Below are 23286 nucleotides of genomic sequence, written 5' to 3'. Positions count from 1 at the left end.
TTCATCAAGCCTTGAAACCACAAAACTTTAAAATTATAATTTTAATATGAAAACAATAAAGTTCTTACAATGAGTCACATTAGATGGTTCTAAACCTCCACCAACAATTAGATGGTTCGAAACTTCCACCAACAACTAATAGTGTGTTTACTTTGAAAATCATTCTCAATAACAATACACATTCTCAATAACAATAAAGTAAGTTAATAAGTGAATAATTTTTTTTTTGAAATTTTTTTTTGGATCAAATTTCATTTTAATTTACTTATTTACTTAAAATTAAATTTTTAATATTATAATAAATAAAATTAAATAATAAACTAGTATATAAAACTCATTCGTTAGATGAAAAACCTAGTTTACATAACGATATTACCACTAAAAATTTCCATCATTTAAATTAAAAAGTCTCCTTTATATAAGGATATGTCTACTAAAAATTACCATCACGCAAATAAACCCTAAACTTTTAACAAAATTCCATCAAATTTAATCGAAAATACACTAACCAACCTACTTTTATCCCAACCACTAAACGGAAAATTCGGATCCCTCCTTACAAGTCCCAATTTTTCTGAGACTACTAGACTTAGAGTTCCTAAGCCCTCGCGACTACTGTGCCGGAATACCGGGATTTAGCATTTTGGTTAAGCATTTGACGATAATTAGACATCTATAAATTCATTTGAGAAAATTTAATTTACACTCTTTTAAAAGGGGAATATTTAAGGGTAAGGGTCAACCTGGACTCCATTGACAGAGTCAGTCACTCTTATTCCGGGCCATTAATGAAAACCTTGCCACTATAATTCCTCCCCGGGCATAGGCCATACCCGCGCCGGTTCATATAAACCCTCCACTGTAACGCCATTCGCGTGAATACTTTTTTAGATCACAGAACAAATCTTACAATTTTTGTCGATCAATTTCCTTAGAGGGCCATGGATGAGGAATACGATGTGATAGTGCTGGGCACTGGTCTGAAAGAATGCATCCTCAGCGGTCTCCTTTCTGTGGATCGGCTCAAGGTGAGTTCAGCTTCAGTTTAGATTCATTTGATTTTGTAACTTGTGTTTGAGATTCCTTACTGTGAATGGTAATAGTAATAATAATGGATGGAACAAGGGTTAATGCACGAGGGCATCTAAGGTTTTGTATCAATTATTTTGGGTCGTTTAATTTTATATTTTTGGATTTTGATATATTGACCTCTGATAGCCTTGTGTCCGTCCTGTGATTTGTACTTTGGCCAAACCGTTAAAAGTGACAGTACTTTATCACTCGGACTGACCACTGCGTTTAGGTCTTTAGAGGTTTTCACCAAAGTGAATTTTAACTTTTGGATTTACTCAGAGGCTGGATGGAATCTGTATTCCTGTACCTGTTACAGTGCAAATGAACGAGAAAATGTCTTCTGTGTTGTCCATCAACATTCAAAATCTATTTAAAGTCCAGAACCCCAAGTTTCTGATAGCTTCTACGTGTTAGAGTGACAGTCACACCATCCAACACATTGAGACAAATCTTAGGCACTGTATCGTTGCGATCTTGGAACGACTGGTCAGTTATCTTAGTAGAATCCTTCTTTTTGTGGGGGGAAGGAAAATCTCATGGGAAACCAATAAGGTGCTTCTCCATATTAGTGGATGCATCCCTAGTAGATCTCTCAGCAAAGATTAGTGTGTTTAAACCAGAGGGATTTGAACTGGAAATACGGTGGAATGGAATTAGCCAAATTCCCAGATAACTGGTTTAGCTAATCCCTTGGGCCACATTGGCAGAATTTTTTCATCTACACAGAGTCGATGTTTTAACATCTCTATGGTTATTTGATCTTTAAAATTTCCATTTCTTTTGTATGATAATAACACGCCTTTGCGGGTTTTTAAGGTAATTTGACTGTTTTGTTGCACACAAATGCCATGCAATAACAATTATAGCCAAAAAAGTCATAGTGACGACCTATGTGCCTTTAACAACATGGGCCTTTAACAACTGTTTTTGTGTGATAGTTTCTGCACCATTAGTGATTTCATGGAGATTCGTGGGGGTTGACTGTCTGATCTATTGCTTTTGTATACCATGCAATAACGTTTAGAGGCAAACTTATGGTCGACGACATTTGTCATTTCAAAACTGTTCTTGTGAGTTAGGTTCTGTACTATAAGGCTCAGAAGGTGACTCTGCAGAGATTGGCCTGTTTACAAATATTATGTAGTCACCACTGGAGCAAAATTTCACATTGTTCATGATATATATCCTTTTGAGAGCAAACGTTCACGTTGTTGATGGCCCCAAGCTTTTGATAGTTTTTTTTTTTGGGAATAGGCCCTATACGACTTGTGTGTACAAGGCTAGATGTAGGGATTGGCCTCCTGGTCCGTAATTACAAATACCATGTATCAATCCATAAAGTATTGTTGCATGTTTTTAATGACAGTATGCGTTTGATAGCTGCAAGAAGATCCTGCCATCTGTGTGTGGTGAGAGAGTATTCATGTAGATTTGCATTCCCATTCGTGTTTTTATAATATATGTAATAACAATTAGTCTTAATCTGGTTTCCATGCATATAAATTATCCATCATTGGAAACTGCTTTCAGTAAATACATGTGCCCTGGATAAGATTTTATGGAGATTTTGTTGTTTGACAGAATTTCTTCAACTGGGAAGGATTTAAGATCTTAGATGACAAATGAATATTATCTGCATGGGATCTAACCTGAAAATGGTTCTGCAGTGCCATCCTCTTTCAAATTGTGCTACAGTCCACAGGTCACCCCAATTGTAGTTGTCTCAGAATCTGCTTAAATATATTCAGTCTCTACTGTGGATGCTGGGCATTTTATTATCTCTGCACTTTTGATGAGACTTAGTCAAAGATATATTATATTTTCTATCTACTTTTGTCAATGATGCCTCCTATACAAGAATTATTCTTCATCTGCAAATTTTGTAATCCTCTACATACCTACTTAAATGGAGTGTACTGTGTCGATTATTGCAGCAATTTCTCTCTTACACTTTTCTTCTGTTGTGATTGTTCTCATCAGTGTTCTCTTATGTACTTATCAACTTCAGTTGTCTTCATATGTTGGTAAGACGATGTTGGGTCTGCAGAATTTTAACTTAAGCTTTATAAGCAATACGTAAATCTATACAGAGCTGTAATAAACTGACAATTTGCACCTTACTGACAATGTATGACTTTGTTTTTACATACAATGAATCTGTGAATGATCTTTTATTTTATTGTTTTCCAATTAAGTGGATGTGGCAAGTTCTCTTTGAGTTCTTTGTTTCAGGTTCTCCCTCACAATTTTCTTTCGCTACCTTGATCAGAGATGCTTGGCTTATGCATCCAAGAGGCCATTATCCATATACAAGAGTTTTCTGTGACCTATCCAGAAGTAATACTGTCAGTTTCATCATGTCCTTTCAAGATATCTCAATGAGTGGAGGTGGTAAATGCCAGGAAGACTCACCAGCGTTAGAACCTTTTGGTGGGGGAATCTGTGAGAAACTAGACCTCCTTCCTCCAGGCCAACAAACATTCTACTTTTATGAGACCTCATAGCTGGACCCATTGCCATCATGTCAGTTCAAGCAACAAAACTTCTATTATTGACTTGTTCTCCTTAACCTCAAATGTTACAAGAGATAGTTCTTTTCCCTTAGGAGCTCCTTTGAGGATTACCTAGCTAGGTCCCCTTTAACCCTGATTTCTCCCTGGGGTATATCATGTGCTTTGCAACAACACCTTCACAGTGGTAGAGGATGGTCGGGATGTTTTGTCTTCTTCCTCTACCTCTCTTTATACATCTACTTCTATTTGTTGGTTGGGTTAGAGGTTTAAGTCTCTTATGGGTTGGATGGTCCTTTATTTCATCTGCTGACATTTATATCCCTTCTACTTAGCCTTTCTTTGTTTTTATGGGGGTGTCCTTGACACTTGCTTGGTCCATGGATGAGTGATTGCATTTTCAGGTCCCGTTGACCTTTTAGTTGGTCATTTGTGGACATTAACAAAATTATTTTATCTCAAAGATTGCTCGCAGAATTCAGATACCCACTCCTTTCTATCTTTAATCCTCCCCTATCAAGAAATGTATTGTATACAAATCAAGCATCACGACACTAACTGCAATGAAGATATTAGTTAAGCATTTCTTGTTTGCAGCATGGGGAAGAATCCCCTTGAGCCTAGGATGGTCTTGGATCTGATTTTACTGTTTCTTCTTATCAACCATTCTGCTCTTCTCCTGTCTAGTTGGAATCCATTATAGAAACATAGGTGTTTTCTGTTGGACTCTGCACAATCATTTATTAAATTTATGTGGTTAACTTCTCTGCAATATTTATTCAGAGGATTTGCTTTCAGTCTTAACTTGGAGAATTGTAGAACTTTGAAGCCATTTTGGTCCTGAAGCCTTTGCCATAATGGGAATTCTTTTAGTGTCCATGCCCCTAACCTTTTGGGGCATAAAAATCCTTTTCCATTTAACAGGGGGGGGGGGAATTTTTCTTTTCACATTTAGCCTTTTGGGGCATAAAGATCCTTTTTCCATTTAACTGGGGAGAAATTTCTCTTTTCACATGTATCAATCTGAAGAAAATTTTCATCCTTTTCTTGTATTTCACACCCTGATTTGCAGTGTACAGAATTAAACTCCAAAAGTCTGGGATTGATTAGTGTCTGTTTGTATTAAAAACATTCATTTCATATTACATTTCTGAAAATAATGATATAATAAGTGATACACAAGATATCACTGGCAATTTTGAGACCGTCAAGTGAATTTCACTGCAAGAATTCCCAAGTATATCGAATGTTCATTACTATTCTTAATTTGAGGGTTTATGGTTCCTGCCAGTCTTCTTTGCTATATTGTGTTTAATTTCACTTACCTTATTACCTTGTAGTTGTTGGGAATCACGATTTTCGTTAGACCAAAACCCGCAGGTGTTAGTCAATGATCGCATCGCCAGAGATAAGGATCCATGAGAGGCGGTTAGTCTATGTCACGAAACATACAGGGAGCGTTGGTTTATCCAATGTCCAACAATCTCCCCCCCCAAACGCGAGCCGGGTGTGTATCGAACTCGCGACCTACGCTCTGATACCACTTTTTGGAAATCACAATTGCTGTTAGACCAAAACGATCGCATCGCTAGAGATAAGGATCCATGAGAGGCAGTTAGTCCATGTCACGAAACACACGGGGAGCGTTGGTTTATCCAATGTCCAATAGTGGCATCACATTTTGGAATTCTGTAAACCTATGGGCCTTCTTGGTTGTGGCAACTTTCAAGCATCTGTATCATCTGCAGCTACAGGTTTATATAGTGCTAGACTCTCTTAGTAATTCAAATTCCTTCAAGCTCACCATTTATGCTTTCTCATGTCGAGATCTTTGCCAAAGAACCTTGGCTAGAAAAATATATAGGCTTGGGAAGAGGGGGGACCTTGTCTCAAACACGAGGGCAAGAGGTTTGTAAACTGACTATTTACAAGCTTCTAAATCAAGGATCACATATACAGCTGTTTATTTGGGCTGTCCGTTGAAGTTGATTTTCATGAATACTTTTATTTTATGGTGATTCTGTTATAAGCCCTTTCTTCATTTCTTACATAGGATCAACCTTTACACCTTTGGCTAGAATTCATTTCTTGGGTCCACCGCTATGTACTTATTCTTTTTTTTTATCCTTATTTAATTTCCTATATCTAGGAGATGCCATTGGCACTCCCTGATTGCCACTGTGGATGCTCCCTTTTTCAAGCCCCATTGATATTCTATCTCATTAGAAGAACTCTACTTGAAAGCTGGTGGGACCTCTGGGGATTTTGCTTTCTTCTTCTGAAAGACTGTCTTGTTTAGTGCTTCCTTTGTAATGATGTTCTTAACCAAGATTTCATTATGCACTTGATGGGCAATTTTGAGATAAGTGCAAGAAGATTTTCTTGAGTTGTATATAAGGTAAGATAAGATATTCTTATTAAAGTCCAAAGAATGATCAGAAAAGTAGTTTAACGGGACTAACAGACTATATATAGTATAAAGAACAAAGTGGGGGTGTGCAAGCAATCCCTATATCAGTGCAAAATAAGTAAAAAAACAGAGAAAGATAAAGATTGAAATATCTGGCTGAAAGGCATGTGTCTAGCTAAAAGAGAATATAAAAGGTGCAGGTATGGGAGAGATGTTCAGAACTGAAAAATAGGTGCGGAAGAAAAGAGAAGATGTCAAGGCAGTTGGGGTTGGCTACTGAGGACAAGGGAGGGGATCGAGAGGCATGCTCCACATGGAGTCATCGATCACCGGAGAATGGTCAATTATGTTCTTCAGGGAGTGACTGATCTTTAGGGTGCCTAGCTGCATAATTTTTGGGGAGCACAAGAGCAAGGAGTTCCCACTTGCTTAACATCCATGGCAATGGGGAAGATGTGGCACTTTAAAACACTTAATAAATTTCACCTCGTTCACGTGAGGTTCCTTGGATCAATTTCATAGAACTTTCAGCCATATGGCTGAATCTGAAATATAAATTACAGCAGCAATATACTTCACTGCTTGTGAACCAAATCATCATGCCAGCTCAAGAAATTAGACTCCAAATTTATGTACTTGAAGGGAAGAAGATTCACAGCCCTTAGGGTACAGTCTCCTTTATCAACTAATATAGAAAAAGGCATGAAACCACTCATAATTTATAAACAAGGAGAACACATTTTTGATTTTCAGACCTGCAACATACAAATTTGAACAGCAATGGTACATTTCATATCACAGCATAAATGAAGAAACCATAAGGATGATAATAACTCATAGGAAAAGACTTCTGATAAATGTTTTGTTGGAGTTGGATATTGGGTGTCGACTAGTGAAATTCAAATGCAGGGAAATGAACCAGTTTGTGCACATGTGCCTGTGTTTCCAATAACTTTTTCCAGCCCATTGATATTCTCTCTGCTTTATTTGGACTTTTCTTCCCTTTGTTTATAGTGATTGACTTACACAAGTTCTTTGCCTTTAGGTCCTCCACATGGACAGAAATGATTACTATGGAGGAGAATCTACTTCTCTTAATCTCATCCAGGTATGTAATATCGGTTGTTGGTAATCTTCAATGAAAAGTTCAGCTTTTGATGTGTTCCTCTTTATCAGCATTGCATTTTCTCTTATTTGATCTTCAATGCTACATGAAGCTTTGGAAGAAGTTCCGAGGTAACGATAAGCCTCCTGCTCATCTCGGATCCAGTAGAGACTACAATGTTGATATGATCCCTAAGGTAAAAATCGAGATGTCTTTTGTGCCTGGACCTTCACTCTTTAAATGTCGTGTGTATTTCTTTTGAATGTTCTGTTTCACATGAACTATTGGAATTACTAATAAATATGTTTGTTGTAAATGCTGTTGCTTAAAATCATATCTTTATTTCAAACCATTGCTTTTAATATACATTGTAAATGACATGGAAGAATCCTGCAGAAGGAAACTACCTGTTTCATATTTGATCTTAATTTCTCTAGTACTTCTGTGCTTTAATGTGGACTGTAGGCTTCATTGGTTTAGATTTTCTTTACATTATTCCTTTTTTCTTGTGGAAAAATTATAATATATAGATCAAATATTCTTTTCATATTTGTAGCCAGGCTGGTTTTCACATCATGAAGCCTGTAGAAATCTGGATGAAAAATGACATGGGATGTTGCTTATTTTCAATTAAGAAACAATAGTATGTCTTAGCTAGAACGATATCAAATGAGTATGTACAGGGGCTTGCATCTTCAGTAGGAGGTCTCGTTAGAGGTTTTGATGCTTTACTACCATGTTGGAAAATTCCAAAACAGCTCAAAACCATTCTGATACCACTGTTTAGATTCTAGAAAACACTTATGATCATAGTCACCCCATTCGTGTTCGTGTTCGAGTTCGGCCACTTTGAAATTTGAATAAAGTTCGACAGTTAGAATTTTGGTGATAAAGTCTGGCATTAAATTCGACATACTAAAAACTTGAATATATATATATATACAAAATTCAATATTTTCATCCACTCCCATATTTATTGTCAATAAAATTCAATATCCTAGGTTGAACCCTCCTCTAATGCTGCTTGGAATGCTTGCACGCTTATATTTACTGAGAATCAGAACCTGTAGGCTGAAAGTAATGCTACAATTCTAAAATATAGTGTCAGAATCCAGACGATTTTTTTGCCCAACTTAATGGAACAAATTCAGCATGGGATGAAGTTTGGCAAACTTCGAACTTCATCAATAAAGTTTGACAAACATGGCGACTTAGATTATGATATCAAATTCAATATGTTTCACAACTGTTACGGGACACGGAGACACATTCTGGGGATGGCTGGAGAGACCGCCTAAAATCTGGTGTGTGACTTCCCATAAAATATAGAAAATTTAACATTTTTATATTAAATAAAATAGTTTAATAAGGTATCATTTAGATCATGTAAACAGTGCGTATATATGTATATAAAAATCTTGTATTTGTTATTTCATAAGAAGAAATCAAATGTACATGTGTGAGCCTTCAAGCTCTGAAAGAGTCCGCTACTTAACTGTGGTCTTCGGACAGTCCCGAAACATTATAGTTATCTGATTCATTCACTGACAAGAACAAAAATGGAACCCCCATAGGAAACAGGTCCTTACACTGTCCACAAAAAGGAAACATTACAGATCAACCAAATAAACATGACATTACATAAACATGAGCAGTTCCTTGGACATTGTCTTATTGCCCTTACGTGCTTGTTATGTGTGGATCCTTCAGTTAAGGACCAAGGTTAAAGCTTTCGGCATGGGATGATGTTTGGCTAACTTTCAACTTAGATTAATATCAAATTCGCCCAACACGGCGACTTAGATTAATATCAAATTCAATATGTTTCACAACTGTTACGGGATGCAGAGACACATTCTAGGGATGGCTGGAGAGACACCCTAAAATTTGGGGTGTGACTTCCTATAAAATATAGAAAATTTAACATTTTTATATTATATAAAATAGTATAATAAAGTATCATTTAGATTATTTAAGCAGTATATATATATATATATATATATATATATATGTAGAGAGAGAGAGAGAGAGAGAGAGAGAGAGAGATCATTTAGTTCATTTAACAGTGTGTATATATGTATGTATGTATGCATGCAATTTTTTTTTCCAAGAAAATAAAAATCTTATATCTGTTATTTCATAAGAAGAAATCAAATGTACATGGGTGGTCTTTGGACAGTCCCTAAACATTATAGTTATCTGATTCTGTCACTGACAAGAAAAAAATGGAACCATAGGAAACAGGTCCTTACACCATCCACAAAAAAAGAAACAATACAGATCAACCAAATAAACATGACATTACATAAACATGGGCAGCTCCTTGGACAATGTCTTATTGCCCTTACGTGCTTGTATATGTGTGGATCCTTCAGCTAAGGTTAAAGCTTCTTTCGACAATGCATCAGCCTTGGCATTATGTTCTCCTTAGACTTGTTCAAAGTTATTTGACTGGAATCTAGCTTTAGCTTTCAAAACACTGTCAAGCATAGTGGTAGGACTCATTGACTCAATGCCCGATTTGTAATGATACAATTACAATGATTATTTCACCAGTCCATCAAAAGTTGAGTTGCCAAAGACTTGTAAATCAGTGATACCTTTATCTGTAGAAAACTTTAAGAGGATCCATAGAGCAAAAAGTTTGGCTCTACTGTCAGTGCCTCTACCAGATGTCCCTTGACATGTGCCATTAAAGAAGCCCTAAACTTTATTGAGTCGAGAGGCTCATTCTACAACCTAGTGTGAAGGCAATGTGTAAGTATGTTCGTCCCTCTGAAAATAAAAATAAAATATTCGCTAAATAGAAAAACAATGTCGGCTATAATAAAAAAGAAAAAAATATGCTATGCATCTTTAATTAGTTGTCCATATGACCTCCTTTGCCCCTTTTATTTAACCCATTGAAAAATGTATCCCATAAGACCGGGTGGCATGACCTGTTGCTTAGCCTTAAGGCACTAGAGCACTTTTTTTCTTGCCCGGGGCTATTTTCCTTTGTAAAGTGCTTTGCGCCTGAGGTCCTTTAACTTCTTATGGACCATGCGCTTAGCCAAATATCAGAGCACCTCTTTATGGGAACTTTCCAATCGGAGGATTAACATTGGAGTTGCGACATGCTCATTCTCTAATTGTCAAACTCTTATTATGACATCATCATTTCCACGCGACACTTCTTGAGTGGTGACATGTGTCACCTAGATTTGCCCCCTTAGCCCCCCTCAAAACGCCATAACTGCCTAGCATGTGTCCTTTCATATTGCCACGTCATGTAGACGTCAGCTACCACGTGTCCTTATCGGAGCCAATCTCGTGTCGCCATACGTCCTACTTGAGGAGAGAAAAGGGCCCATCTGCCCTTGGTTTTGCGATCAAATCCTTTGTAAACCTTTATTTGAGTTCCCTGACAATTTTACACTATCAATACATTTCCCTTGTCACACCTTTTAAAAGGTTGCACTTTCAGGAGTTCTGATTGCCAATCTTTCGATGTTGTGATATTTTGACGCGCCATCTCCTCCGAGCTCCAATGTGCGATTGCTGATATGTGATCGCTGACATGCCCAACAACTTTGGTGTGCGATCGCCAATATGCGATTGCTGATGTGCCATGACCTCCAATATATCAGACCCTTGATATGCAATGCGTCGATATGCCAGGTCGTTGGACCTCCGATATGCGATCTCCGATATTCATTCTTTCATAAGGCTTGAATCTTTGAAACTTTAGAAGACCATATCTTTTGATCTAGGAGTCCAATTTTGGACTTTTACATATCGTTGGAAAACTTGCTCATAGCATTTTCCAATGGAGAGGGTCTGATTTAGACTTTGAGTCCTTTTAACATGTGATATCAACTTCATAAAAAATGTTAAAAGAAAATATTTTGATGTTGTATAGAATAAAATAGCCAATGTGAGTTACGAATAAAATATTTTAATATGAATTAATATTTGACAAATACTTAAAAATATATTAATAACAAAAAGCTCAATTTAATGTTCACGGACTTATAAAATGGCTCAAGAGTCAATACACATGTTATGTAATCTCTATAAATTTCAAAAATATAATTTAAACAATAAAAAATTACACATTGTTTTTTGCACTTTAAAATAAGTTTGCACCTAAAGAAATTTGATCCCTCTCAACTCATGTTAGATCTGTGCTTAAGATGGATCTATGCTGGTATAACTTAATCACCGGTTCCTTAACAATTCTAAATGATCCCTTAACCTTTTCTCCAACCTTTAAACAATGTTTGAATTTTGTATATCATAAGAGTAGGCATCCAAAACTTTTTCTCAAAAATCATATGGTTCTGTGCCAACCATAACCCCCTAATTACATAGCATGGTAATGCTTTGGAAGTTTTCACTGAAGAATCAGACTCCTATACCTCATAAATTGCAACAAAGTACCATTCATCCATTTCCCAGGTCAATTTACCAATAGGACATCTTGCCATACCAGTTTGGTGAAGGAACAAGGTACAAATAGATGATCCACAGATTTTGCCTCTAGTTTACAGAAGATGCATCTATTAGGGCCATGCCAATTCCTTTCTTTGGCCATTGTCCCAAGTCAAAATTTTATTTGACATAGCGAACCAAGCAAAATTATAATTTTCAACGGACAATCCAGTTTCTACATCACTTTCCACCCCCAGGTCTGCTCCCCTTTCTGATCTGCTACAGATAAAGCTTGTATCCTAGTTTAGCTGTGACCAAGCCTGTTGTTTTGCTCCAAGTCCAAACAAATTCATCCTCATGAATCCCGATGTACTCTCTCCATTGCTCTGCCAAAGGCCCTTGAAGATTAAGGTCATCTGTGGATTTTCAAGACTTGAATCAATTCCCAACAGTTCCTTGAACTGAAGCATCCGTTAGCCTGGAGTAATGTTGGTTATGGAGGGACCTAGCATATAACATGATCAGAAACTCTACATCTAAAGAGATCTTTTAGAAATTTAAATTTGTATCCATCCTAACTCTTGCTCAGACAGGAACCCGTCCCTCCAATAAAAGAGCTTCCTTAGAGAGTTGATCTGCTTTGGAACTGTATTGACCCTAAATATGGTCAAAGGATCGAATGTCAAGGATGTAATAGTTCATCTCCTAAACTATTACCAAAATTGCTTCCTTTTTACTATTAAATAAAATTATGTTTATGAATAGGGCATTTCTTAGAAAAATCATAACGGGTCTCAAAAAGTGCCCCACATATGTCTCATTGTCTAGATAACCATGTGAATGCCAAAATGAAAAGCAATAAAAGTCCGACATAAAGTGCCTTAACACCGAATACATCATCATAATTGAACAGTAAGAGACATATAAAAGGAAAAGACTATGGTACAGTTGTTGCTGCCAAAACTTGCCTTGGTGAAACCTTAAATTTACATGTCTCTGTGGGCTGCAAAGAGAGAAATTAGACTGGAGCTAGATTTTAAACCCAATTTGATGTGGTTTGAAGATGTTAAAAGTGTTTGAGATGCCTTAGAATTATTAATGGCAGGATTAAGTGATCGACTAAGATAACCTAGGATCCAAGTTGTCGCTTAACTCTCAAGTACTTGAATGTCTTTAAAGCTGTGTTCAAATTTTGTATCACAGCTACCCACACACCCACACTATTTTTGCTTTAAAAACATGATGCAAAATCCTAATCAAAATTTATTCGCGAATGGAACTTAGTGCTAAGTCTTTTATTTTTCTTATTGTCTAAAGTAAATACCCAAAGGAACTCCCAATTATAAAATTGTTTGTTAAAACTTTCTTCTTTATCTGAGTAAAATATGCAAAAAAATCAATTGAAAGATTATTATATAGAATACTTTGTATGATACTATGTTTTTAAATTTTATTTTGAAATATTGGAAAATGCAATTAGCATAAAATCTAAGAGGACCTCGAAATAGGCAATACAACAGTCATAAAATTGCGAGGGGATTTCAGATTTAGATGACTGCCTTTTTATTTTCCATGCAATGCCAGAAAAAATTCCAAACCAAAAAATTTGTGTAGTATTGATTCTTGAACTTCAAATTCATGCAATGTTATGACACATTCAAACATGAATGTTTTTGTTGGATATATAAATTTGAATATCATTTCAGCTTCCCCAGAAACTCCACACCACCTTAAGAAGTCATGAGAAGGACTTTTTTCCAACCTTGATGTGACAAATATTTCTGACACACATTTCCACTTCAGTTTTCCAAATTGGTGACAACACTGTATAAGAAAGTAATAGGCAAACTACCTCAACAAACCAACATGGACTTGTCTTGCTTGTGAGACTTTTCCTTGAAGACAACCTGTATTTGCAAGATTTAATATTAATTTCTCAAGGAAATGATAATTAATTGAACTTTTTCATATCATAGTTTGATACCTATGCTCTTCAAATCTTCTTTCCTCCAATTTTCTTGCTGTTATAAACTTAGAAGGGAGTGGGGAGTAGTCTTGAAAGTTTGAAACTATAATTGTCTTCTAAGTTGAAATTTAATTTAAAAGGGCAAAAGTATGGAAATGTATTTGAATTAATCTGAGAAAGTTGAACAGATGGTAGCTCTTATTGGAGGACCACCATACCTTGTTGCCATGCCACCTTAGCAATGTAATCCAAATCCAAGTCAACACTGCAACTTTGGTCTACTACTTGGCTAGCTCAACATAGAACTAACCTGCCAGTACGTGGTTGAATCGGCTGGATTCCTCATATATTATAATTCCATAATGCCCATTCAGTAAAAATCTATAGACAGATGCAAATACTATTGTTATTTAAGATAATTTCAATCAGAAATTTCTCATGACATTTTAACATGAGATACCTTTAACAATTCATCAACCATGAATCATGCAACCACTAAAAGAACAGTACTGCAAGGTTTCAACTGTTATCATACTACAAAACAAAGTATCAAAATGGTTTAATGCAACCAAAAATTACCATGTTAAGCAAAACCTAAAAATAATATCTATCAAGCACTTTCAAAGAGTTTACAATCTAACATCAACTAAGCTGAATTACGTGAAGGAGAGATTGTTTCTTGGTGTCAAACCAACTTGACATATAAACCATAAGGGAGAAGCCAATGCACACACAGAAGTTTCAAAGTCTAAAAACAATATTCATCATGGTATGGAAGTAGCAGAAATAGGTTGATCATGATCAGAAGAATTGAAACTTTCTGCATATGGTTGGTATTTCTGTTGCTGACAGAAGTGTCCAACAACCCCCACAACACACTGGATCAGTGGACTTACCTCAAGGAAAATCTCAAGGAAACAAGCAAGTTTTTGGGAGAAAATGCTCGGTTGTTGAGTGGTCAGAAATCAAGTTACATAAATTAATCAATATTTAGTTCGAGGTGCAAACTAGGATTCCTCTAAGTGTGGGCTCTGAATTAGATTGATATACAATGGCTGACAGCGTACTCAAAATAGTTACAGCATGTTCAAATGGTTACTCATGTGGGTGCACTTTTTCTAAACCTTGCAACTCTCTCAAGCCCCACATGCAATATACACTATACTGACAAAGGTTTGAGGGTTCATTACAATAGGTGGTTTTGCAGCTGAAGTTCCCAAGTCTTGACCCTTATTGTTTTATTTGGAAATATGAATTTGTAGAAACAAAACCTATTCTAAGTGAGGAATAGTAAACTGTGAAACAAAATCTACGCTAAAACTCAAGAATGATTTGAGAGATGAGTTAGCTTGAAAGAAAAAATTGTAAACACAAACCTATTTTAACTAGGTAAAATTTTAACAAATGCAAAGTGAAACTGTGATTTTTTTTTCCAATTAAATCATATAGTGATTTTGTGACAATTGGAAGCTAGAGATCCAAGCCACAGTTAGATCAAAATTGCAAAGGCAACTGAACCTATTGAAGATGAAATCCAAGTTAAATATTGAAAGCAACTACCAAATCTAGCAAGCTGTGCTAACTCTTGTTTATTGTGAACTTTGTTTTTAGTGTTTTGAAGTGAAACACTATTTTAAGCAGCTTGAAGTTTAACTTGCAGATTTGGCTAGAAACCTGGAAGTATTGAATAAAAAACAAGTGAAACAAATTAAGAAAAAACATGCACCAGTTTTTTTTGTAATTTTAGTGACAAACAAGAGGATGAAAGCATCAAAGAACAATTTATTATATCAAATTTTGAAAGAATCAAAGGCTAAAAGAGAATAGACCCTTCAACAATTAATCTTTGAATTATAATATTTTGTAAATAAAATGAAGGAAATGCAAAATAATCAGTTGGAGACTAGCTGGCTTCCCTAGAAATAAAATTATCTGCAGAGACTTAGCAAAAATAATGAGATTCAATATTTGAAGGGGGATAGTCTAGGATAGCTTGGCTATCAGTCGCATAGGGTTCTTAATCCCATTGTCTAAATCTGACTAACAAAGGCAACAATAACCATTAACAATCTAAAACTTAGACAGTGGAACCATAACATTAACAATTTGTCAATTTCACTAGTCTATGTTAGGTAATATTGATAAAAATTCATTGTCATTAATCACTGTTGAAAGGCCTAGGTAAGGTAAGATAATTTTATTAATGTCCAACAAATGGCATCAGAGTAGGTCAATGGGAGCAAGAAGTACAATCAGCGTGAATTAAAAAATTAAACATAAACACATTAACATGCTCTCAAGTTTTTATAATAAGTTTGTGCTGGTGAACAATGGCCAAGGCTGCTATTTATAGGATTTTACATTTAAGTGAAATCAGAGATTTGATTAATGTTTCTGTCAATATTCTTGTAATCTTCACTTGAGATTAAAAACAGGATTGCTGCATATTCAAGTGTAACAGTTCTCATAAAAGGTATAGAGCAGCTGAAAGAAAATGGATGCCAAGGACATACTTCCATACATTAAATAATTTTTTTACTGAGTTACAGAGATGCAGATTTTATTTGAAAAGAATGCAGATCTTGGATCGGTTGGCTACGTAGATGCAGATTAGGTTAGTTCAGTTGATGGTAGGAAATGACCTTTGGATCTTGTATTCAGCCTTGGATTTGGAGCAGTGTTACTGGAATTGGACCAGAACTGGTGGAACTGGCCAGTCCTACTGGTTTCAATGCAAATCTGGTCCAACTGGTTGCCCCGAACTGGAAAAGGCCTGGTTTTCACCAAACTGGCCAGTTCTGTAGGGAACTGCCTGGTTCTGTATGACATAGCATGATGTGGTTAGGGACCCACAGAATTCACATCTTTTAAAAAATAATAAAAATTTATGAATGGGGCAGCCTAAAACTCAACGTTAGGGCCCAACTAATTGTTGATTTTCTAGTGCAATCAAGACTAGTACAGTTTTTCAAACTGATAATAACTACTTCCAATGATACAACTAGACATCTTTAGAACATTCCAATCATTAAACAGTTGTACATGAAAAATTTCAACCATTTACTTCTTCAATAGAGATAGAGATCACAGTAAGCAATAAGATAAGAGACACCAAATTTTTTGGTCAATGACCAGGGCAAAACCCACAAGGGGAAAACCCAGTAATCTTTCTCTATGAGAGAGAGTTCCGTTAGGATTCTATAACTTAGGAATCAAAGTGTGTTTGCCTCTTACTATTCATCCAGGTGGTCTGCCACACTCTGCTATGATTTTGCTGCGAAATTGACTGTTTTTGCCGTAATTTTCAAAAGCTGTTTCCGACCAAATGGAGCTGCATTTTGGAAACTGAAAGAGGGTTTTGGCATTTACGGTTTTAGTTATGATGTTTGGATGCGAATTGTGAGGAGATGGAGAAGTATTTTTGGAATCTGAGAAAGGTTTCTCTCAAAGACACTCCCATATACCAAAATCTCTCTCATTTTGGAAAAATATGTCCGGATTCAGGATATATGAGCTCGTCGTTGAACCCAATTTTTCCAGAAATTCGGTGCCCACTGCTGCGCAAACATATCAGTCAACTCTATTTTGGAAAATTTCGAAATTTGGAGCTTCTAGAAGTCATTTTAGTTGTTGGATAAGTTTTGATAAGTTAAAATCATGTAGTTTGAGTTGTTAAACAAAAATGCATTGTTTGGTTGATGTTTCTTCCTATGATGTTTAAATGAAAAAATTGTTTCAGAATTCATCTATTTAATGGTGCTCTGTTGCAGTCATTTAGACATTCCATATGTTTTTTCTGCCATAATCATTTTAAGATTCATCCATTGTTTGATGCCTTGAGATGGTTATCTACTTTCTTTATTCTTCTCACATCTGCAACTATTAATTGGCATAAGGAAGTGTTTCTATCTTGCCTCTGAACATATTTTTCCAATTCACCGAGCATCCACCACGTCATTGATCTCAATTTTTTACTAACTCCATGCCCAATAGATTTCTCTCTGCCCTGCCACCACACCTATAAACTCTGTTATTTGTCAAAGATCTAGCCATTGTTCTTCATTGAAACCATTCTTTAGTGACTGAGTTGAAAGAGAGTGCCTTCTCTGGGGTTGGAAGGGCTAGTTTCCAATTCCGCAAGTGGTTTGTGGTTACCTCTAGGTTTCCTTCTTACAGCCAAAGGAAATTACGGAGTGATAACAAGTTCAATTCATCAAAATGTACATCAGAATATTCCAAACAAAATTCCAATCTCTGACCTCAATAATGCCAAGTCAAACCAGTCAAAGGAGAGAGAAAATAGTCAACACTGGTCCAAGTCAAAGTCTGCAACAGAGGGGCCAAATTTTGGCCTGAGGTAGCTGAATAGAAGGGGCCTAATTTTGGTCATATCACTGTCAATGAACCACAGTCAAAGTTTGGTCAAAACACAGAAGTTGACCTGCGGTCAACCCTCGGTCAATAAGCCAGAACAGGAGCAGAATTTTGGTCAAACAGAGTCAACAAACCACTGAAAATCTTGGCCTCCAAAACCAGTCAAAATCTCGGTTAAACAGAAACAGATAATCTCAAGTCAACACTAGTCAAACAGAAGTCGAGAGAGCTGGTCAATGCAGAAATATTCTTATTTTGTCCTTCGAACATGTGGATAGATCTCCTTGTTTCAGATGGATGATGTGTGAAGTGCCAAATTAGGTCAATCGGTCTCCAATTTATATGAGTGCTAGGAGGGTGGTTTTGGCCCCATTCAATGAGTGGGGCCAACTTGTCTAAGTGGGGTCGATGTGGTCAATATGAAAAATACAAAATTTCTCCTATGATTTGCCGATGAAAATACCGACCGTAGCTAACAATCATGAACTCTAATGCTATGTAATTAACGGTAATGTTCATTTTCCTTTATCTCTCATTTTTATCCTTTCACTTAAATTTTAACATTACCATTAATTGTTTCAGTGTGTTTGAGAGTGATTCCAACTTCATTGGATTTGATAGGGAGAAGGTAGAATTTTAGATCCTTTTCAAAATTCAAAATCACTGATTTGACATGTTAAGCTTTTTCTATCTTATATTAAATGCTTAAAAGGTGATATTGATGACGAAGATCCCACTATAGGCAATGATTTGGATGATTTGTAGTTAGTTGCTGTAGCATGATTTTTTAATTTTTTAATTTTGACTTGAACCTCTTTGCTGATGTATATTTGGTTTAGAGATGGATTGCACTTATTTCTATTTTGTTTACACGCACCCTTCCTTCCTGTACCTTCTGAGAAACTTTGCATATTTATGTATAATGGTTTGGATTCGTATGGATGAACATGAATGTAAATGCTTTTTTTTTTCAAAATTTCAACATTTGGTCCACCGGTTTTGGGTCCAGTTATTTTTCCAGTTCTGGTCTGGTTCACATTTTTTGGGTTGACCAATCCAATGTCCAGTCTGCTTCTGATAACATTGGTTTGGAGTGGTTTCTTTCGTGAGTAAGAAGCTATATTTGTTTGCAAATTCTTCAAGAGAGGGTAAATTTAACCCAGTAATAGGTGCAATATGAAGCAATCTAGCTTCACACAATACCCAATGATTTGATTGTACATGTATGGTCCAAATTGTTAGTGTTAACAAAATACACTCAAGTTGACAAAGAACCTGTTATTTTATGAACAAAGAAAGCACATAGAGGTGCATTGTGATTATATAAGGGAATGGGTGCAAAATAAAGAGTTGAATTGGCTTATAGCAGAATTGAAGCAAGTTGTTGCTATTCCCCCCCAATCCCAAATCCCCTTAGAGATATGTCATTTCACACAGTTAGATTTATGTGCATGTCTTGGGGTGATTTTGGGGGAATAGATACCTAGATACCTCCCAATCACTTTTTAGCTGAAGAATTGCCTTCCTGAGTTGTAAGAAGTAATTTTATCGCAATAAATTGAAATTCCTGTATTGGGGCAGGGCTTGCAAGCTGTTTCCTTATATTCAAAAAGATTTGGGAAAAATGAATTGATTTTGTATGCTATAATGCCTGTTCTACGTTACTCTCCTATCTATGGACTTGTCTTGTTTTCCCTTTAACCAAAAATTTGTTGATAATTTCCCTCGCCTTCTAACCAGGTTCTTCAATGTTTGCTTCAGTTGCCTCCTTGCGTGTTTACTGCAAAATTGAGATATCTTTAAAGGAAGATGCTGAATTTTGTAGGAGCAGTGACAGATTCCAAATTTGACTCTGAATTTTAAATTTGAAGCAGTGACAGATTCCTGCATACTTCAAATTTGTAAAACCAGATCATGATATATATTCAACTGTTTGATGCAGTTTAGGTTGTTAACAAAAATGGCCAGTCTATGGATATATGTATTAAGGTATCATATATAATTATTGGTTGCAGAACTATTATCTTGTAAATTTTTTATGTTGTATATAATAAACTTTTTTAAATGAAATGTTTCCAAGCTTTTTCAGCTACTAGAGCTATTGAAAATTTTGGATCATCTAACTATGGCTGCAAATTTAGTTAGCCTTACATGCGATTTTTCATTCTATCTCTAATTGTGAATATTTGAAATCCTTAGTTATATTTTACTCATTATCTTTTCTCCCACATACTTTGTATCACTTGGATGTGTCTGTTGAGTTTTTAATGGTTATTATGTAGTTCCTTTTCTCTCCCATTCATCTCATATTGGAATAGGATACATGATAAGAAGGGAGGTTTTCGTTCTCTGTGTTTTTCAGATCTCTATACTTGATCAGATATGCATTGGCACCATGTGTGAACAACTCTCATTTTGAGTGTCTGCACACACTGCAGAGACCAACATTAAGAAACTTTACAATGAAATGCTTGAATTTCAAGACCCATCTGATAAGACATTATTGTTGATAATGGAAGAAAAAGCAACATGAAGAGAACTTGATTTGTACTTATGGAGACAAAATTCTATATTTTTATCCTCATAATTTTAATATTTGCTCTCAAATCCTACGTTGTAAACTTACATGGATATTATTATTTACTTTGCAGTGACTCTTTCTTATACCTGCTGAAAGCCAATTCCCATGAAAGTAGCATTGCTGATCAATGGCTTAGAGAAGATAGATTTGTGCCTCCCAAGGGTTCTGTTTTGAATAGTGTTGCTATTGTTTTTGCAGTTTATGATGGCAAATGGTAGCTTGGTGCGAGTCCTCATTCACACAGATGTTACAAAATATTTGTATTTTAAGGCTGTGGACGGTAGTTATGTATACAATAAAGGAAAGGTATGCTGATCTGTACCGAAAACTTGAGGTTTTCATATGTGAGTACTATAAATATCTTTAATATCAATATGAAAAAGTATGTACGATAGTGATATGAAGTAAGATATTGACCTGGAAATCAATTTCATAGCTTTTGAGGTTTTTCAACAAAATTGATATAAACAATATGCTTTTCACAGATATACAAAGTCCCAGCGACTGATGTGGAAGCTCTAAAATCTCCTCTTATGGGAATATTTGAAAAGCGTCGTGCTAGAAAGTTCTTTATTTATGTTCAAAATTATGACGAGAATGATCCAACAACACATGATGGCATGGACTTGACAAGAGTAACAGCAAGAGAACTTATTGCGTAAGTCCCCTAATTTGTTGTTACTTATGTTAACTGTGTTAATCTACTGAGCTCTTTTAGCTATATAGTTTCCTGGCAGTTCTATTTAAGATTTTTTCTTGAGAAATGCAGCTTTTTTAGCCCATTACACATTGCAATTGAAAGATTTAGGTTTAATCGCTTTTTGTGGGCATTTCCAACATATTTCAAAGAAAACCAGTTTGAGAGCAAGTTGGTTTATTTTCTTTCAGTTTTGTATCTTTAATAATCTATAGTAATTTTGTGGTATTTTAATCTCAATTGGAAACTAGATTATATTAAAGAGAAAATATTGGGATGATTACAGAGTTGATAGGGATAAAAGTTGTTTCCAGCGGGAATATGAAAGTAACCTTAGTTGATTGAAAGCATTGTTTGAAATTCTTTATGTTTCTCTTAGTGTTTTCTTTTTCCCTTACATGTCATGGTTTTGGCTATAGATACGATGTTAACTCCTCAAATTGCTATTTGAGAAAATATTTGCAAACATTGCAGTGTCTAGCAAATCATCATTGCTCGGAAGACCTGCACATCCTTGTTGGAAACTTTCTTGAGTGCCCAGTAATGAACACCCATCTCAATAATTTCATCCTTCTTACTAACAAGACTGAAAGCTTAGTGTATGGATTATGAAACATTTGATGAAAAAGCTCTTAGATCTACTGTTCTACCTCATTTTCTACAGGATTTAATTAGTAATACAGTCTATATATAGCCCGTGCTTCCAACTGAATATTGTGATGCACTTTTCTGTGAACTGATAACTCTTTGCTCAAGTATTCCTCGACATTTGCAGAATCCCTCTGATTGGTGTTATGTCCATCTTGATTCTCTTTTTTTACCCTTTTCCTATAAGGTTAGAAGTTAGAACATTCTGTCTATATATTGTTGAAATTTGGTACCGGAGGACAGGTGGTTCCCTTAGGCTTTGATCTTTGGCCTAGGGAAAAGTGTCCAAAAGAATTTAATTTTTCTCCTAAAGTGACTTTATAATTTTATAAAGTTAAATCTAATTTAAAAGTGACTTTAAGTGATAAAGTTATTAAGTCTAATTTTAAAGTGACTTTTATAAAGTCAATGAAAAATTAGAAAGGAAAAGTGACTTTGGAAATAAATGACTAAGTGGGTCTTAATTAAAGTGGGGTGAATTAAAAAATAGAAAGTGAGATTTAAATGAGCATTTAATCTCAACCATTGATCTAAATCTATTTCAGCCATTGGATTTAGAGATCACCCAAAAGTCACTTGGATCAACCAAAAGTCACTTGGAGTTATATTAAAGGAGGAAAAGGTCAATCATTCTTTCATGAGCAGATTGGGAGAAGGAGAGCAAGAGAGCAAGAGAGATTTCTGAGCAGGAAGGAGAAGGAGACAACAGCTTGGCACACATTCCAAGGCAGCAGTTGAGCAGATTTGTACAGCTGATTCAGCGCATAGTGAAAGACAGATTTTTGCACAAAAATCGAGGAGCAGTTTGCTGATTTTTCTGCACACAAAACGGAGGTCGTACAACATTTATTGCTGTCTTGTTTGCTGTAATTTCCAGATTGTTGTGAGGCACGGGAAATGAGATAATTTGTAAATTTGCTTGCTGATTTTTCGCTGAATAATTCTCACTGTAAAAAGACAATTTTCAGAAATAAAGAAGAGCTCTCAAACTGGTTTTCCCCAAGAGTTGTAGGGGGTTTTTCCAGGGTCAAGTTGACCAAAAATATCAGTGTTTTAATGTGTTTTAATGGCTGTTTTTAATTGCTGATTTTTATTTCTGCAATTTCCAGCATTCTGAAAAATTTCCAGAATTTGTGTTTTCAGCCATATTTATTTTTTTCAGTCTGTTAAATGTATGGTTATGGGAATGGGCATTTAACTACATGGGAGAAATAAGGAGAAACTGAAAACCGGGGTGGGAAAACAGAAATTTTTACATGGTATCGGAGCTTGAGTGCTGAAGGGCAGTTTGGGACAGCAAAAGGAAAAATTACAGTTGCTGATTTTTCACTCAGAAAATTCCAGCAAGCTGATTTTTTCATAAACAACAGTTTTATCTTTACTACAACAGTGCTATTTTTCAGTTTTAGGACAGCAAGATGTCATTGGGATTGAGGGTGGAGGATAGGCTGGATGGGCATATAAATTACAGCGTTTGGAAGGAGAGAATGCAGAGTATCTTTGAGGAG

The 23286-nt window shown here is 35.7% G+C and overlaps 1 protein-coding gene across 1 annotated transcript in view; it reads left to right on the top strand.

Moving 5' to 3' along the window:
- The first annotated feature begins 667 nt into the window (after nucleotides 1–667).
- LOC149173365 (guanosine nucleotide diphosphate dissociation inhibitor 1-like) overlaps nucleotides 668–23286 on the top strand; it is a 61675-nt gene continuing 39056 nt past the window's right edge. The window contains exons 1-5 of the mRNA XM_089424576.1: nucleotides 668–1028; nucleotides 7040–7102; nucleotides 7212–7295; nucleotides 20632–20739; nucleotides 20919–21091. Coding sequence (XP_089280702.1) covers nucleotides 942–1028; nucleotides 7040–7102; nucleotides 7212–7295; nucleotides 20632–20739; nucleotides 20919–21091 — 515 coding nt within the window. The 5' untranslated portion in view covers nucleotides 668–941. The remainder of the gene's footprint in view (nucleotides 1029–7039; nucleotides 7103–7211; nucleotides 7296–20631; nucleotides 20740–20918; nucleotides 21092–23286) is intronic.

Source organism: Pinus tabuliformis, chromosome 4_2, assembly GCF_031772625.1.
Source record: "Pinus tabuliformis cultivar Carrire ecotype Pingquan chromosome 4_2, CPIR1, whole genome shotgun sequence".
NCBI lineage: Eukaryota > Viridiplantae > Streptophyta > Pinopsida > Pinales > Pinaceae > Pinus > Pinus tabuliformis.
Note: the sequence above shows the minus strand (reverse complement) of the source record. Positions and strands in the feature narration are given on the sequence as shown.